The 17,209-nt window shown below is 33.8% G+C and overlaps 1 protein-coding gene across 4 annotated transcripts in view; it reads right to left on the reverse strand.

Moving 5' to 3' along the window:
* The window catches only part of Xpr1 (xenotropic and polytropic retrovirus receptor 1), a 193,932-nt gene that overhangs the window by 7,261 nt on the left and 169,462 nt on the right, over nt 1-17,209 (reverse strand). For all 4 annotated transcript variants that reach the window (XM_021265336.2, XM_021265335.2, XM_087194403.1 and 1 more), the window contains 2 exons: nt 7,371-7,537; nt 4,040-4,179 (listed from right to left, as the gene is read on the reverse strand). In XM_021265336.2, coding sequence (XP_021120995.1) covers nt 4,040-4,179; nt 7,371-7,537 — 307 coding nt within the window. The remainder of the gene's footprint in view (nt 1-4,039; nt 4,180-7,370; nt 7,538-17,209) is intronic.

Genomic DNA, 17,209 nt, shown 5'->3' on the forward strand with positions numbered 1-17,209 from the left:
GTTACTTAGCCTCTACTTCAGTCATTAGTAAAATGGAACAATAATGAAACTATTTCATAAGATTGTTATGAGGATTCAATAAAATAATAATTTTTAGAACAGAGCCAAAGACATAACTGGTGCCATAGAGTTTGCTCTATTATTGATATTAGTATTATAGATTTACATAACAGTAGTAATATAATAACAAAAATGGTAGAGTGAGTATTGGGAACAAATAGAGAATGAGGGAGAAGTGAGAATGGAGACAGCAAGTGTAACATTTATTGAAGAATTTTTCTGTAAAGGAAAGCAGAAAAAGATAGGCAATAGTTGGAGGGGGAAAGATTATTTTGTTTTAGTTTAAAATGGGTGATAGAACATTTGACTATTATTAAGCAAATGATTTCTTAAGAAAATTATCAAGGATAAAATAACTTTTTTTAACTAACTTTTTTCTTTCTTTGATTTTTCAAATCTATGAAGTAGCACACATGAAAGAGAAAGAAGTGGGTAGGTGTAGATGATGGTAGGATGGAGGGTTCAGGTCCTAGACCTAGATTTTTGGGAAAGTAAAGAAGGGAAGGAGGGCTGACAAATGGTCTAATTAAGAGAACATTGGCTGCAACAAGCACATTGTTTTCATTCATTCTTTTTAGCTTTATATTTCTAGTTTCTATCATATTTTCAGGTACCATATACCCAACCTGACTCAGAGGAATGCTACATACCTATGTGAAAATATAATTGGACCAACTCATTGGTCCAGGATCTTTTCACTGGGTAAAGAGTATTAGGTAGGCAGTCATTTTCTTTCAGCACACTGAAGATTTCATTTTAATTATTTCTGACTTTCCTCTTGCCATTGAGAAGTCAGTTATCAGTCTAATTGCTACTTCTTTGAAAATAATGTTTTTCTCTGGCTGCTTTTTATTTTAAGTATAACATGTACATATAAAAGTTTGAAAACCATAAGTTTATAAGCTTTTCATGAAATGAACATACTGTGTAATTACCACCCAGAAATATGATATACATTACCATACACTGAAAATCACTTTTAGGTACTCTTTCCATGCTAACTTCTAGAGAATTTACTGATTTATGTCTCATATTTAGCTCTGCAATCAACCTGGAACTGATTTTGCGTACAATATACAACAGGAATCAGGATTCATTTTCTCCTATATATCTTAAAGGATTTCTCTTTCACTACTGTTATGTAGCCACTTTTGTCATAAATTAGGCAGTGTCAACATATATATGGTTCCGTTTCTTGACTCCCTAATCGACTCCAGTGGACTGTTTGTTACCAGCCTGGTATACTACCTACCAATTTTCTTTCTTTTTTTTTTTTGGTACTGGGGATCGAACTCTGGTCCTTGCCCTTGTGGAGTAGGCGGCAGAACCACTGAGCTAAATCCCCAGCCCACTACCAATTTTCATATACACACAAATATTTCATTGGATTTATTCCTAGGTATCTGATATATTCCAGTGCTGTTCAATTTTTTCTAATTATTGTGACTATTGTCCAAAATGATTTATATTTATATTGACCTTATATTCAGGGATACTATACCAACCGATGTATTAATTTATTTGTAAATTTTTTTGGATTTTCTGCATATGAAATCTTATCAGTGAATAGTATTTTTTCTTAAAAAAATTTTTTTTTTCCATTTTGGTGGTACTGAGGTCTGAACCTGCCTTTTGCACCGAACTACATCCTTAGTCTTTTTATTTTTTTAAAACAGGATCTCACTAAGCTGTCCAGGCTAGGCCTTGTGGCTCAGCCTTCCAAAGTGCTGGGATTAGAGGTGTGCACCACCACACCTGACTTCTTTTCCAATCTTTATACTTTTTTCCCTCATTGCACCAGCAATTCTTGCAGTAGGATAAATATAAGTGCTCTTTCTCCCTTTTTTTTTTTGCCAGCAAAGATCATTTTTGTTCCAGGGATTTACTTTTTAGGGTTCTCCAAGTATTCCATCATCCTCTGCTCAGGTGATATTTTTGCTCTTGCTGGCATCTAGTAAGAGAATCCAGCAATCTGACTTCTGCCCAACCAGACTATGGAAATTTGACACAGTCATGTGCTTACCTCCCTTTTCCACAGTGTGGCATTGGGCACACCACTGAAGAAAAATCTTGCTTTTCTCAATATTAGCCTTGAAGAAAATTTTTTTTAGAACAGTGCTGGAGACTGAACCAGGGTCCTTTGCACTGAGCTACATCTCTGGCCCTTTATTTATCTTAAGACAGGGTCTTGCTAAGTCAGTAAATTGTCCAAGCTTAAACTTTGATTCCTCCTGCCTCTGCCTCCAAGAGTGCTGGGAGTATAGCCATGTGTCACTGTGCCCAGTTAACATCAGTCATTTGTAATTTGCTCTCTCTAGTGCAACAAAAAATTCTTAGTCAGAAACCAGCTCTCTCTGGAATGGTCTTTTTATTTTTATTTTTTTTGTGGTACTGGGGATCGAACTTAGGTCCTTGTACTTGCGCAGCAGGCGGCGAAACCACTGAGCTAAAGCCCCGGCCCTTGGAATGGTCTTTTTGAAAGAACTTTGGTTTTGTCAATTTTCTCTGCTGTATGTTTGTTTTCCATTCCATTAATTTCTGGTCATTATATTTCCTTCTTTTTACTTTTCCTTTGGGTTTGATTTACTGTTTTAAATTTTTTTCTCATTTCTTGAGCTATATACTTTTCTGATACATACACTTAAGGTTATATATTTTCCTTTATGGCTTTTAGCTGCATTCTTCACTTCTTTTTTGTTATATTTTCAATTTAATTCTATTTGATATATTTTAAAATTTATATTATAATTTTAATTTTGACCCAGGGATTATTAGACATGAACTGGTTAATTTCTAAATATGTTAGAAGTTTTGGTTATCTTTTGTGATTTTAATCTTCTGAAACTGTTGAGACTTCCTTTATGACCCAATGTACAGTTAATTTTGGTAAGTGCTCTATGTGCATTTAAAAGAATGGGATGTAGTAGTTTATGGATGCAGTGCTCTACACAGGTAAATTAGACCACATTGGTTAACTACTTATTTATTACTGATGGAAATATGGTAAAAACTTCCACTAAAAGTATAATATATTCATCTACTTCTCAGCAAAGTTAATTTTTGCTTTGCATATTTTCTGCATTATTAGTTGTATACAAATTTGAATTGGCAATCACTAATGAATCTCAAAGCCTCTAGGTCTAGAAAATTTCGAGTGCAAAAGTGGCATTAGTTTTTTGTTTTGTTTTGTTTGAGACAGGGTCTTGCTATGTAGTTCAAGCTGGCCTTGAGCTCATGGGCAATCCTCTTATCTTAGCCTCCTGAGTGCTGGGATTACAGGCACAAGCCACCATGCCCAGTGGTATTAGTTTATCTTTTTTTTTGAGACAGGGTCTCACTATGTAGTTCAGGCTGTTCTTTTTTTTTGGTACCGGGGATCGAACTCGGGTCCTTGTGCTTGCGCAGCAGGTGGCGAAACCACTGGGCTAAATCCCCAGCCCCTGTTCAGACTGTTCTTAAACTCACTACCTACATAGCCCAGGCTGGCCTCAAACTCACGGTGATCTTCCTGCCTCAGCCTTCTGGGGGCTAGGATTACAGGCATATGCCACCACCCCTGGCTAGTGTTTATTTTGAGCTTCCTGCTTTCATTTAGATTTTGGGCTATAGTTTTAGGAATATTTAAAAGACATTTTATTCATCATTTTTATTTCAGTAAAAAGGCTGGGCTGAATAACTGAGACTATTAAATTGCAAAAAGTGATTCTCAAACAATTTTCTCTTCTAAGCCTTTTTAATCTCCCAATTATTACTCTCTCAATGGCACCCACTTACAAGTCATCATCAATAGTAATATAAACTTTGTAAAAATTAACCTCTAAATCCTGTAAGTAGGATTTTCCAAATATGAGGATGATGATAACAAGTTTGAGGGAAGTTAGAAAATTTAAGCTTTTCAAGTATAATAAATTCTAATTTTAAGCAATAGCATCTTTTAGGTAAAAAAGACCTTTGATAAACCTTCCAATGGTTTGCTTACCGGAAAACCTCAAGAGGGGCAAAGACAGTAGCAATGATGTCCCCAGAATGAGGCAACACAGTCATAGTGGTAATTGAGATTTGGATAGTCCATGCAAAGCGTAGTATCACATCTTCTATGATGGCACAGTAGTAGTAGGCCTAAGGAATGACAAAGAAATTGAATATGATTCCTATCACATTTCTCACAAAGGTCATATCTATTATAATGTAATAAGACTCACACATGTTCCATCAATAAGCACAGGATCGAGAGGAAAAAGTTGTTTTCTTTTGAATTTTGCAGAGAAGCATATATTTTAGGAAAATTTCACCAATTTAGTTTTGTCTTAAATTGGGTGGTATTCAAAATAAAGTGTTGCTGAGTTTAGTAATAATTTAACAAATACATCTTACTCCCACATTGTATATCAGACTCTTCCAGGCCCCAGAAATACAAGGTAGATGAAAACCCTGTTCAACTGAGATTACATTCTAGCAGGTACATGATATGCTAATGATATAACAGAATATAAGCATATTTATTAACTATACTATTTGTACTTGTATTTTCAAACTGTCTTACCCTATATTTGATGAAAAGTTTTGCCTTGACTTTTGATGACAGCAAATGAAATTAAACTTGGATTTCGCAAACATAGTTGAATTTAAGAAATATTCCTGGGCTGGGGAAGTAGCTCAGAGATAAAGTGCTTGCCTAGTATATTGTAAGCCCTGAGTTTAATACCCAGCATTGTAAGAAAAATAAAAAGTTCCAATTTTTTTAAACACAGGGAAAACAGTGCTCAGCTAATACTTCCAGGTACCAATACTCAGGATTTAGGAGTCCAATTTTAGCTACCCAAAGGTCTTAAATACACATAAACTGTAATTCATGGATTTGCTCATTATTAATCTAAATTTGCTCATTAATAGATGTATTTAAAGGCTGTGACTTTTTGGGAAGTTGAACTGCTATGTATTAAGTAATAATGTTTATTTTATTTAATTTTAATGAAGTAATACTAGTATTTAGAGAGCTAGCAATAAAAAAGACAGAAATCTCCTTTTCATACTCTTTTTCTATTCCCTAAAGACACATATTTTCAAAATTTAGTTATTTCTTGTTATCTACAATCCATGTATAAAATATGTATACTGTTCTATCTTGATTTGTCAAGTTTAGATATTATCCAGTAAATGCTGTTACAGATTTTATGAGAATTATTATGATTTTAATACATTCACATACCTCCATGTACCCTCTCCCCTCCTACCAATAAAGCAATAATGCAATTTTTGGTTAAATTCACACTCAGTGTACTCAATATTAGGCCTAAGTGAAGAACTACAATGTAGATTTAAGAGTCAGTCTTAAACTATTTACAGCTGACTGACATGGGATCTGATATTACCAAAAACTCTTGAGATTTTTCCGGAGGAATATATATAATTTAAGATCAAGAGACACAGAAAAGTTTGAATATGGAGACAACAAAAATGGGTCCTGGACTGGGGTATGCCACTCAATATCATGCACTGTTAATTCCTAGAAACTGATTTTAAGGTTCATGCAGATGTGCTATTAATTCTTAACAAAGGTCCACTCTGTAAGTGGTTTCTTTGCTTCTCCAGCTGGAAGAACTCTATACTAATACTGCTTTAAAAAAAAAAATTGCAGGGGATGTGGTGATCCAGCAGGTTTTTTATAAACTTGTAAATTATAATATAGGAAGGCATATACTTTATTTCCTAAGACCATGAAAATATGTAATAACAAAGAAACTGAAAGATTCTACTAATTTTATTACATAGAAACCATTAAGTTTAAACTATTTCAAAAGAAAATGGATTAACATTTATATAAAAATACAAACAATTCATCTAAGCAATCATAATAAGAAATAATAAAAAACAATAAGGCATGAACAATTTAAGCGGAAACAAAACACACACATTTGGTGAACACAAAAGGGTCATTTTACCTGAACTCAGGCCTACTCTTTGATTATTGGTTTTCTTTTCTAATGAGATTTATAAAAATGTCTCTAACATCTTGGTCTATATTTAATACTTTTACTTTAAGATTATTGCTACAGCTTAAGTTAAAAAATTTTTGAAAAATCCCTCTCAATGAATGTCTTTTTCCACCTTCATTTGTTCATCTGAAGTTACTCTACATATAATTCTTTATACCCACTCTCCTGCTGTTTATCTTCAATCTTCATGCTTGAAAACAGCCTTACCCATTCAACAATTAAATATTATACATTCACACACATCTTAAAATAAGATTTTGAGGTACTGGTGACATTTCTGTATGGTAAAAAATATCAGAGACCCAATCTATACTTTTTTACCCATAATAGAATTTCAGAACCGGAAATATATCAACAGATAAATAACACCTTAACCTTGTAGAATCCACTATAGTTTGGTTGCCTAAAGTTATACAGCAAGTTAGAGAGCTAGGATTAGAATTCACATACTAAGATTCTCAGTTCATTGTTTAGTCTCTTTCAAGGTGTAGTTGAGGTATTTATCCTTCATTCAGTAAAGATATTTTGTGTTTTAATTTTTAAATTAAGATTCTCTTGTCATTTTATTCATATGTAGGTAACATCCTAAAATAATTCCTCTAGAATTATATGTTTTGATTGAATTGACACTTGACTGCAATAAATACTGGTTGAAATAAACAAAAGAAGCCTTCTTGATACACCCAATCAGAACCACGAATTCTCTTCCCTTTGGGCATTCTTAACACTGCTCATTTAGTCAACTATGTATTCATTCATTTATTCCACAAATATTGTTTGCTACAGACTAGGAGTTATGCTAGGCAGTGAGAAAACAGATACCTAAACAGATAACTATAACATAATGCGATAACTGCTATAACAGAACTTTATACAAGTAAAAAGGATTAGTAAGAATGGTTAAACATTCTAGGAAAAATAGAGACTTCTTAGAGAAAGTAATCTTAAACTGACTTTTAAAAAGGAGTAATAGGAGTTAACTTACAAAGCACACAAAGGGGATAAAGGGCGTTTCAGAGGGAATTCCCTGTTCAAAATAAAAACTATAGTAAATTATTCTAATCTTTATCATACTGTATTACACTGTTTATCTGTTTAGAATAGTTTATAGTCTCCTGGGGAACCAGAATTTTATTTTGTTTTTACTTCCTATAGTGTTCATCAGAGAATATCTGAGTACATTTTTAGTGAATGAATCAGTATTTTTGATTGTATTACATTATAATTAGGGGTTGGGTTTTATCACAATAGGATTTACCTAGTGATACACCTAAGTTTTTTTTTTTTAAACAAATGCAAACACTTTTTACATACTTTTTGAGGATATACAATCTCTTCCCGGAGAAAAGTGTTTTCCCCAGCATTCTTATCAAAGAGACCCCAGTCCATCTTTAGATCCCAGATCAGGGTGTAGCAGGAACTGATGGTACAAAAGACGATCCATAGGTAAAAGAACACTATAGTGTCTGAGTGACCTCGTTCTAAAGAAAGAAAAGGAAGAGAGAAAATTACTAGACTTAAGTAAATTTCTTCATTAAATAAAACAAATGAAAAATAGATTAAAGTATTCTGAAAAGGAAGTAAGATTTTAAGATTTCCTTAGCAGAATCACTGTCTAACAAAGGCTAAAAAATAAAGATGTTTTCCCTGAGATTCAAATTAATCATCAAACATTTGAGTATACAATATTTGTACAAATATGCATCTGGCATTTGAAAAGTCTATATGGAATACTTAATCCAAAACTTTCAATGCAAGTTTTGATGTCATAAAAGATGTCATTTTAATTTTTGCCATCAGGTGGCAGCTTAGGGTAAAAGATGAAAAAAATCCTAGAAACATCACTCTCAAAGAATGTGCTGCATGTATTTCAAGAAATTCTTGGGTTGTTTCTACTTTAGAAGAATTCCACACTTAGATCTTGTCAATACTTATTGTGAAGGTGATCAGATAATTCTAGATAAAAAAATAGCTGGGCACAGTGATGCATGCTTGTAATTCCAGCTATTTGGGAGCCTGAGACAGGACAACCCCAAGTTCAAGGCCAGCCTAGGCAAAATCACAAAAACTATTTCAAAATAAAAAAGGATGGGAGGATACCTCAGTGGTAGAGTGCTTGCCTAGCCCTAGGTGTGGGTGGTGGGGAAAGAGAGCCAGAAAGCAATAGACAGATGAGGAATTTACCTTTAAGGACGCCATTTAATTTTAAAAAGCTTTAATTTTTGTCAGTTTCCCAAAGGTACAGAAAGCAAAGGCAATATCATGTATTTCCATAATCCTTCCTATTAAAGTAGTTAATAAATATTAATGTTTTAAGTACAGAATGATTCAAAGGTAATTATTAGAAATTTATAATCTAGTGAGTAAAAGAGACATTTGTTACTGAGTTCCAAAAAAGTATAAACAAAGTGCTATGAGAACTTCAAGGAGAATGGGAATATTTCCAACTGTAAGAAATAAGAGGAAGTAGCATTTGAATTACTTCTAGAAAAAGAAATAAACAGTATGCAAAAGCCAGACAGATGAGGTAAGGTCATTCAAGGCTGAAGGAAGAAAATGAGAAGGCATGGGGCAGGAGAGTACAAGTTATGTTTGAAAACCTACAAATAATCTACATCCACTGTAGGTGACATACAGAGGATATAAGGAAATCGGGGTAATTTGAAATAAGGCTGTGGGATGTCTTCTTGGGTCTTAGGATCAGATATCTGTATTTTTTGGGGAAAAAAACTGGTTGGCAAATTACTTACATCAGAATTACTTAGTTTAAAAAAAAAATAGATACCTCAGAGCTCCAGTGTTATGTTACAGTCTATCAGTTCATGAAAGATGGTGTGTTAAATTTTCAGAACTTTGGCTATAGTGGAAATATTTATACCATGGAAATCAGCAAACACACAAAACAGTGCCTACTATCTCCATTCCCTTCCAAGAACTCATTTGTTAAACATATACCAGCACCCCACCCACCCAATACTGGGGATTAAACCCAGGGCATTCCCACTGAGATATAATTCAGCCCACTTTTTATTTCTTGTTTTAAGACAGTGTCTCACTAAGATGCTAAGTTGCCTAGTATGGGCTTGAAACTGCAGTCCTCCTGCCTCAGCTTCCCAGAGTGCTAGGATTACAGATGTGCATCATCACACCCAGCTCAGCACACCTCTGTTTAGCTTCATCTCTTAGAAAGTCAAATGGTAGGGGAAAGCAACTGGTATTTTAAAAATGGTCCACAATAGCTGAGTGTGGCGGTGCATGCCTGTAGTCCCAGCATTGAAGATGCTAAGGCAGGAGGATTGTGAGCTTGAGGTGAGCCTGGGATGGGATGCACACCAAATATCAGGCCAACCTCAATTATATAGCAAGATCCTGCCTAAAAAATCAAAAGCAAAATACAAATCAACAAAAAAGGCATGAAGTGAGTCTAATGAACAGCCCAGCTTCAATATGAACATATTTTCAGGCTTAAATTATTTCTACAAAGGCCGTTCTTCATAAAAAGCAAACTGGGTTGAAGATTTATACTGTATATGAATTTAAAATGTCTAACATTTTACTGGTGTAGTCGGCTACATTCTAACCTGTTTACTTCATTCTATACAGAGATACAGAGTCTAACTGAGTAGTATCATTCAATGATCAGCATCATGGTTGCATTTTAAAAGATGCTATAATTCATCTCCTTATAAAGAATAAAGCAAATTCAGCAACTTAATAAAATTTACTAGTCTCATATTTCCAAAACAAACACCTTAACCATAAATTATATTAGCAACTTTTAAAACTGAATGCTTAGTATGTGCATGTACTCTCTATATATTACTACATTTAATTTTCCCAACAATAAGCTATCATTCTGTTTGCTACTAAAAGTGAGGATAGGAGAATAGAGTAACAGATGTAGTCAGCAGGAGGTAACAAAATGAGTATTTTTCAACTGAGTAAAGGTAATACTACTTTCTTATTACTGAAAGATGACTTTTTTCTTTAAAATTACTGAATAATCAAATGTTATTTATCACATAAAAAGGAGACTGCTTTTAGAAAGTTAAATAAAAAAAATTAACAATGAAACTAAAAGCAATGTGCTTCATCTAGTATCCTAGATTTTAAGTCCTATTCTTTCCGTATAATTCTTAAATTGTACAGTGGGTCAAGTATTTCCTTTTTTTCTAAGCTCATTTTATTTCTATGAAGTTTCTATGTTACATGAGGACCTAGTGACTTTTACATGAACAAATATTCTTACAGAATATTTCAAAGTAATACTTTATCTCTAGGAATTCTCAATTACTAGCATAAATGTGGTCTATGCATGCTATATTTTGGTCTTCTTTTAATTATCGCCCTCATTTGATCTTTCTCATCTCCCAAATGAAAACAGCTTCTCCTTGAAATCATCTGCCTTCATTGATATTCACAGGATATACTGAAAAGATATTATCACTTTAGGCAAGCAATTACATCTTATTCTCTCTTGGCTAACCCTGGTAGCCCACTTTAGTAATACACAGAATCACAGAAAATCAAGTCATTGCTATTCTACCATAAGCTTCTATCTATTACACACCTGCCACATGAGAAGCATAATTCACATCAAACATATTTATGGCAATGATCTCTACTGAATCTAAAACAAATACAAATAAAATTCTTAAGAGTTTTGTGCCCTAAAGTAAAATAATATGTTGTAAAAGGCGATTAAAAAAACCCAGAAAAATTACATATAGAAATCATCATGACCCATGTTTCAGGAAGGACATTTAAAAAACAGTTAATATTTTAATCTAAAATCTTTTTACTCTTGTAATTATGACTAGCTTTTAATCTAAAATTGAACAAAACAAAAAGAGAAGACAGTTTTCAAAGCCTAAACCTATAGAGGTAAGCTGAATTATGTCTGAGCTTATTAGCATCTGGCAAATCCTGGACCTGTTTCTCATAACCTGAAAATAAAATCAAGCTACAGAATAATGAGATTAATATTATTCTCTGAAAAATAATATACAGATGGTTCTCAATTTGCAGTTTTACTTATAATATTTACTTTAAAATGATGTGAAAGCCATATTCATTCAGAAGACACTGTACTTTGAATTTTGATCTTTTCTCAGGCTAGTGATATGCCATAGGATACTCTGCTGCTAGACAGGATCAATGAACATAGCTCTAGTCAGCCCATGAGATCATGAGTTCAAGCAACTGATATTCTACAGGGTATGGTATTACTAAGCAATGATATTTGCTAAGTTATATGTATTTAGTACATTTTTGACTTAAAATATTTTCAATGCTCTGAGTCAATTTTAACTATAAAATGGTAAAATAGTTCTGTAAAACTATGAACCAACATTAAAAACATTTCTAAGACAGCATGGAAAAACAATTTAGAAATTATACGTAGGTGTTAAAGAGTATAGCTCAGTAACCGAGTGCATACTTAGTGTGTATGAGGCCCTAGGTTTAATCTTTAGCACCCAAACCTAAAATCAAACAAAAACCTCCAAAGCTACTCACATAATACTTAATATTGTATATAAAATTATATTTATAGAAAAAGACAAAAGTAGTTATTCCAGGTGAGGGACAAGATTAAGGGGACACTAACTTTATTTATGTATGATTTGACATTTATCTTTATAAAATATATACATAGCCATGTTTACCTGCATAATTAAAAATAAAAGAGAATGGGGCCGGGGATTTAGCTCGGTGGTTTCACTACCTGCTGCGCAAGCGCCAAGGACCCGAGTTCAATCCTTGGTACCAAAAAATAAAAAAATTAAAAAAAAATAAAAGAAAATGAAGGAAGTAGGGTAAGGAAAATAGTTGTTACTAGGGTGATATTTTATAAGTGTATATGATAAGCTATATTACTTATTATGTAGATATTTTACTTAACTCTAAAGAAAAATCTGCTTCCTGGTATATTCTACAAACATAGGCCAAATGTTTGCTGGTTAACTAGGTATATTAAGGGCTAAATCTAAAACAGGAGAGATAATGTAGACAAAACACATTGGGAAAGTACAATTATAGAACTGTACATACAAGAGGAGTCAGTAAGTCAAGATTTTAGGAGGATAAATGGCTGGGAACAGGCTCTTGAAGGAGCTGAATGTTGAAAGGACTTGAGGTAATCAGGCTTATGGGACACGGCGAACCACTTCTGGGGTTGGGGCTGTAGCTCAGTGGTAGAATATTTGCCAAGCATCCATGAGGCTCTGCATTCAATCCCCTAGAGTACTCAAGGAGAGAGGGACAGGGGAGGGGGGAGGAAGGGAAGGATGGAGAAGAGTATGTCTTCTCTATGTTTCTTTATACCACAGATCCAAAGAGATGAGAGATCTCTCAACTGGTTACAGAGCTTCTTCTTTTTTTTTTTTGGTACCGGAGATTGAACTTGGGACCTTGCGCTTGCAAGGCAGGCACCGGAACCATTGAGCTAAATCCCCAGCCCAACAGAGCGTCTCTTTATCTCTTTAACAATATAAATTGTAAGTTGAGTATGGTGGTGCAACCCAGGAAACTGAGGCAATAGATTGACAAATTCAAACCCAGCCAGGACCACTTAACAATCTAGAGACCCTATCTCAAAATAAAAAATAGCCAAGCATGGAGGCACAGGCTTGTAATCCTAGTACTCTGGGGGAACTGAGAAGGGAGGATCACAAGTTTGAGCCCAGCTGTGGTAATTTAGCAAGATCATGTCACAGAATAAAAAAATTTTAAAAAGGGGTGGGGATGTGGCTCCATGCTAATCCTGTATTTCAAGGTTAGTATGTTTTGCTCTTTTTTTATTTTTGCAGTGCTGGGATTGAACTCAGGGCCTCACACATACTATACTACTGAGCTATACACCTTGAGTATGTTTTAATTATTACACAAAGTTGTTGTGGAATAGTGAACCAATAAGGAGAGGCAGACTACTATTCTGAGATATGGGAACAAGAAAAGGAAAATAGCCTGGATGGCTTAATAAGGTAAGGGAAGTCTTCTTAGGATGGGGGCTCTGGAGCATTTATATAGGTTGGAAGGAAGGAGCCAATAATGACAGAGTTTGAAGGTATAGGAACGACAAGGTGTAACCACCAGAGCAAGATCCTGAGACAGGAGAAAGTGAGGTCAGAGCAAGGGAAAAAGGATACCTTGTTACCTGAGACTGGGGAAAATGTAGTGAGGAGTTTGGGACAAATAGGTAGGTAGAAGTTAGTTGAAGGAAAATGACAGCCTCAGTTTTCTCAAGCTAGTACGATACAAGGAGATCTGTAAGAGTAAAAAGGGAAAGGCTGAGTTGACTTAAGGAAAAGCAGAGGATTGTTATAAAAAATCCTTTTCAAGTCAACATTTCTGAGATCAGTACTACGTGCATGATAAGTCAGCAAAGGACAAAATGATCTATGCAAGTTTAGAAAGAGGTGATCTCTCCTTTCTAAAGGAGAGATTTTCATAAAACATTTTGTTTGTCCATGTATGTCTTTTATATATCCATGTATTTCTTTTCTCTTACCTACAAGGCTATACTCTATCTAGCATTTTAAAAAGAATTTCACTTTAGAGTAGAGTGAATTGTATTATTTTTGTCTTTCCCATTAAGTTGTAATGTTTTCCAGGGAAAAATCTCACATCTGCATTTTCTGAGACCCTATGCATTTGGCTGCATGTAGTAGGGGCTTAAAAAATATCTGCCAAACTGAATCGAGGGGAAGGATTTTGCTTTACTCATTTTTGTATTTTCTATATAATGCTTTACCTTTTATAAAATATCTGGGGAAGACAACATAGTTTCTGGGCAGTCTACATATATAACGTGTCCCTAAAAACACATATAAAGTTAAATGTGAAAGACAATAGACTTATATGTTGTATAAAATGTTTCTTAAGAATTAAAAATAAATAAAACAAAATCTTAAAATACCTTCATTTGCAAAGTACCCTCACCTCAGTAGTAACTAGAGATTGAACTCTTGCTAGACAAGCACTTTGTCACTGAGCTACACCCCCAATACAGTTAAAATATATGTACTATCATTTATAATTCACATGCATTTCAAGAAAAATGGAAAAAATGCAGTAAGATACTCAACCACACAAATGCATAGGTTTTTGTGCCAAAGAAGTGATGCTGCCAAAGCTCAGTTCACAGCTAGCTAACAGCAGAAAATACTCTGAATCCAAAGGGTGATCAAGAGGTGCTTATACATATGTACACGTTATATCCATAATGCCCAAATGCCCAGATTTCAACAGAAAACCTCTAGTCACACCATGAACAAGGAAAATCGCAAAACTAAATGAAAAAAGACAATCAACAGATGTCAAAACTGAGATGACAGAGATATTGGATTTACTAGATGAAGATTTAAAAATAGCCTTGAAAAAAATGCCTCAGCAAAAAAAGTCTCAGCAAAGAAATAGGAGACATAAAGAGGAGCCAAATGAAAATATTAGAACACAAATAAAAGTTGAGTGAATGATGTTAACAGTGGATCAAAGAGGACAAAGGAATGATTAAGCAAACTGAATGACGGAACAAAAGTCATTACCCAACGTGGAAAACACAGATAAAACAGTCTATAAAAAGAAAATAAACTCAGGGACATATGAAATTATGAAAAATGATCTAACATTTGTTTTATCAGTCCTAAAAGGAGAGGAAAGGAAGGACCTAAAAAAGTACTTGAAGAAATAATGGCTGAATGTTCCACAAGATTGACAAAAGATATAAATCTATAGGTTCAAGTAACAGCACAAACTCCAAATAGAAGAAACCAGAAGAAATTGATCCCCAAAGACATTAAAATTAAACTTCTGAAAAAAATTTTTTAAAAATCTTGAAAGTAGCTGAAAAAAATCTGACACCTTACTTCTTTGGGGAAAAACATTTTGAATGACAGCAGATTTCACACCAAAAACCTTCTGCAGGCCAGAAGGAAGTAACATAATATTTACCAAGTGTTGAAAAAACAAAAACAAAAACTTTCACCCTAGAATCTTATGCTCAATGAAAATATCCTTCAAGAATGAAGGGAAATTCAAGACATTTTCGGACAAAGGAAAACTAAGAGATTTTCTCAGCAGACCTACTTTAAAAGAACTGTGAAATTCTTTAAACAGAAAAAAAATTAACCTTAGAATATTATGGAAGAATTCAGTAAACAAAAATATGAGTTATTTAAATATAACTGGCCTTTTTTCTCCTAAACTCTAAGTTCTACGTAATGGTTGAAGGGAAAATTTTAGACTGTCTGATATGGTTCTAATGTATATAGAGAAATATTTAAGACCACTATGTTATAAATGGGGAAGGGGTAAAGAATCTAAAGAGAAGAAAGGTTTCTATAAATTATTCAAACTGGTGAAATGATGATACTAGGACACTGAAAAGTTATATACATACATAATGAAATATTTAGAACAGCTACTAAAAGAGCTATATGAAGAGGTATACTTAAAAACCACTATACATAAATCAAAATAGAACTATAAAAATATTCAAGGGGGCCGGGGATTTAGCTCAGCAGTTTCGCCTCCTGCTGCGCAAGTGCAAGGACCCAAGTTCGATCCCTGGTACCAAAAACAAACAAAAAAAAGGGCCAGGGATTTAGCTCAGTGGTTCCGCTGTTCCGCCTGCCTCACAAGCGGAAGGAACCGAGTTCGATCCCCAGTACCAAAAAAAAAAAAAATTCAAGTAAAACCATAAATAAAAAAAGGAGAACATACAAAAAAGAAAGAAAATGCTATGTGTAAACCTAATATTCAATAATTACATTAAATGGCAATGGTCTAAATAGACTCTAAGAGATTGGCATTAGATTAAAAATATGATCCACATTTAGTATATATATTTAAATGTGTTTTTCCAGGGTCCTCCTCATTTCCACATTTACTTTATCTAGGGTCATAATCCATTCTGTTAGGATTCTATCATGTCCTTAGGAATTTTCCATCCTGTTGGGTTAATACTATTTCTTTACTGATTATGAAACGTTGGTTTCTGGTTAACTTTGTCTCATAAATAAGAATGATTGTTTTAGCTTGCTCAGATTGGTACAGATCCCTGAAACCATGACTGGCATATGTTAAATAGCAAATGAGAAGATCTAAGAGGCATATGGTGCTTTGGAGGTAGAAGGGGCAAGTGTATAGAAGCTTTTAGTCGTAAATAAGTAGTGTTAGTGTGATGTTATATTATTGAAAAAATAGCAACTTTTCTAAGTCATATGCATAAGCAAAATTTGCAATGTTTTATTTATAAACTGCCTTCAACACAGGCTTACCTGTTAGTATTGTTTCTCAAAGTATGGTAGTATGTCTTCCAGAATTTCGCTATATGTTTACAGTTAATAATTACTATCTTGTTGAAATGTTGAATTTCCTGTTGATTTCTTTTGATTATATAGGTGCATATAGCAAGCCTGAAGGATGTTGTGATCATTTTTTACAGGGTGAAATTTTAGATTTTGTATGAGAACCTATATAGATTTTTGGCCCATTATCAGGTTATGGTTTTTTTTTCAAATGCTACTTTCAGTTAACACATCATTTGGCCCTACCAAATTTTCAGGGACGAAAAAAATCTAAAGTTCTGCATTTTACTATTGTAGCCAATTAAGTATTAGCTTGGAATTGTTTTGAAGTATTAATTCCTTAAACACTACTGTAGGTAGGGCTGGGGATTTAGCTTAGTGGTTCTGCTGCCTGCCTCACAAGCCCAAGGACCCGAGTTTGATCCCCGGTACCAAAAAAAAAATTGATTTTAAATTCAAATTTGAGTTCTTAAGGAAGAAATAAAATAGGCATATGTGTCTGGCAAGGAAGGGGAAGACTGTATAATAGATTCTATGTTTTTGCCTAACTTTCTTTGGTGGTTCAGTCTTTTCTATACTAGCTATGAAATTGTTAATTTTCTTTTGAAGGATTCCTGGTATGATAAAACAGTTACAAGAAGTACACTTCTGCTTTTAAAAGAAATGGTATTAGAGGCAACAAAAAAGTAATTAGAGATAACCTGAGAAGCACACAGGAGAGTAAAGAAATGCAAATATTACATATAAATGAGCTATTTAAACTAGGTAGATTTTAATTGTCTCCCATTAAGTGAAGGCACTATATTTTAATATGTGAAGAAAATACTAATTGTATAAGAAAAA

The sequence above is a fragment of the Heterocephalus glaber genome, unplaced genomic scaffold (genome assembly GCF_053883595.1).
Source record: "Heterocephalus glaber isolate CG9 unplaced genomic scaffold, H.glaber_assembly_v1.0 deba00001600, whole genome shotgun sequence".
Lineage (NCBI taxonomy): Eukaryota > Metazoa > Chordata > Mammalia > Rodentia > Bathyergidae > Heterocephalus > Heterocephalus glaber.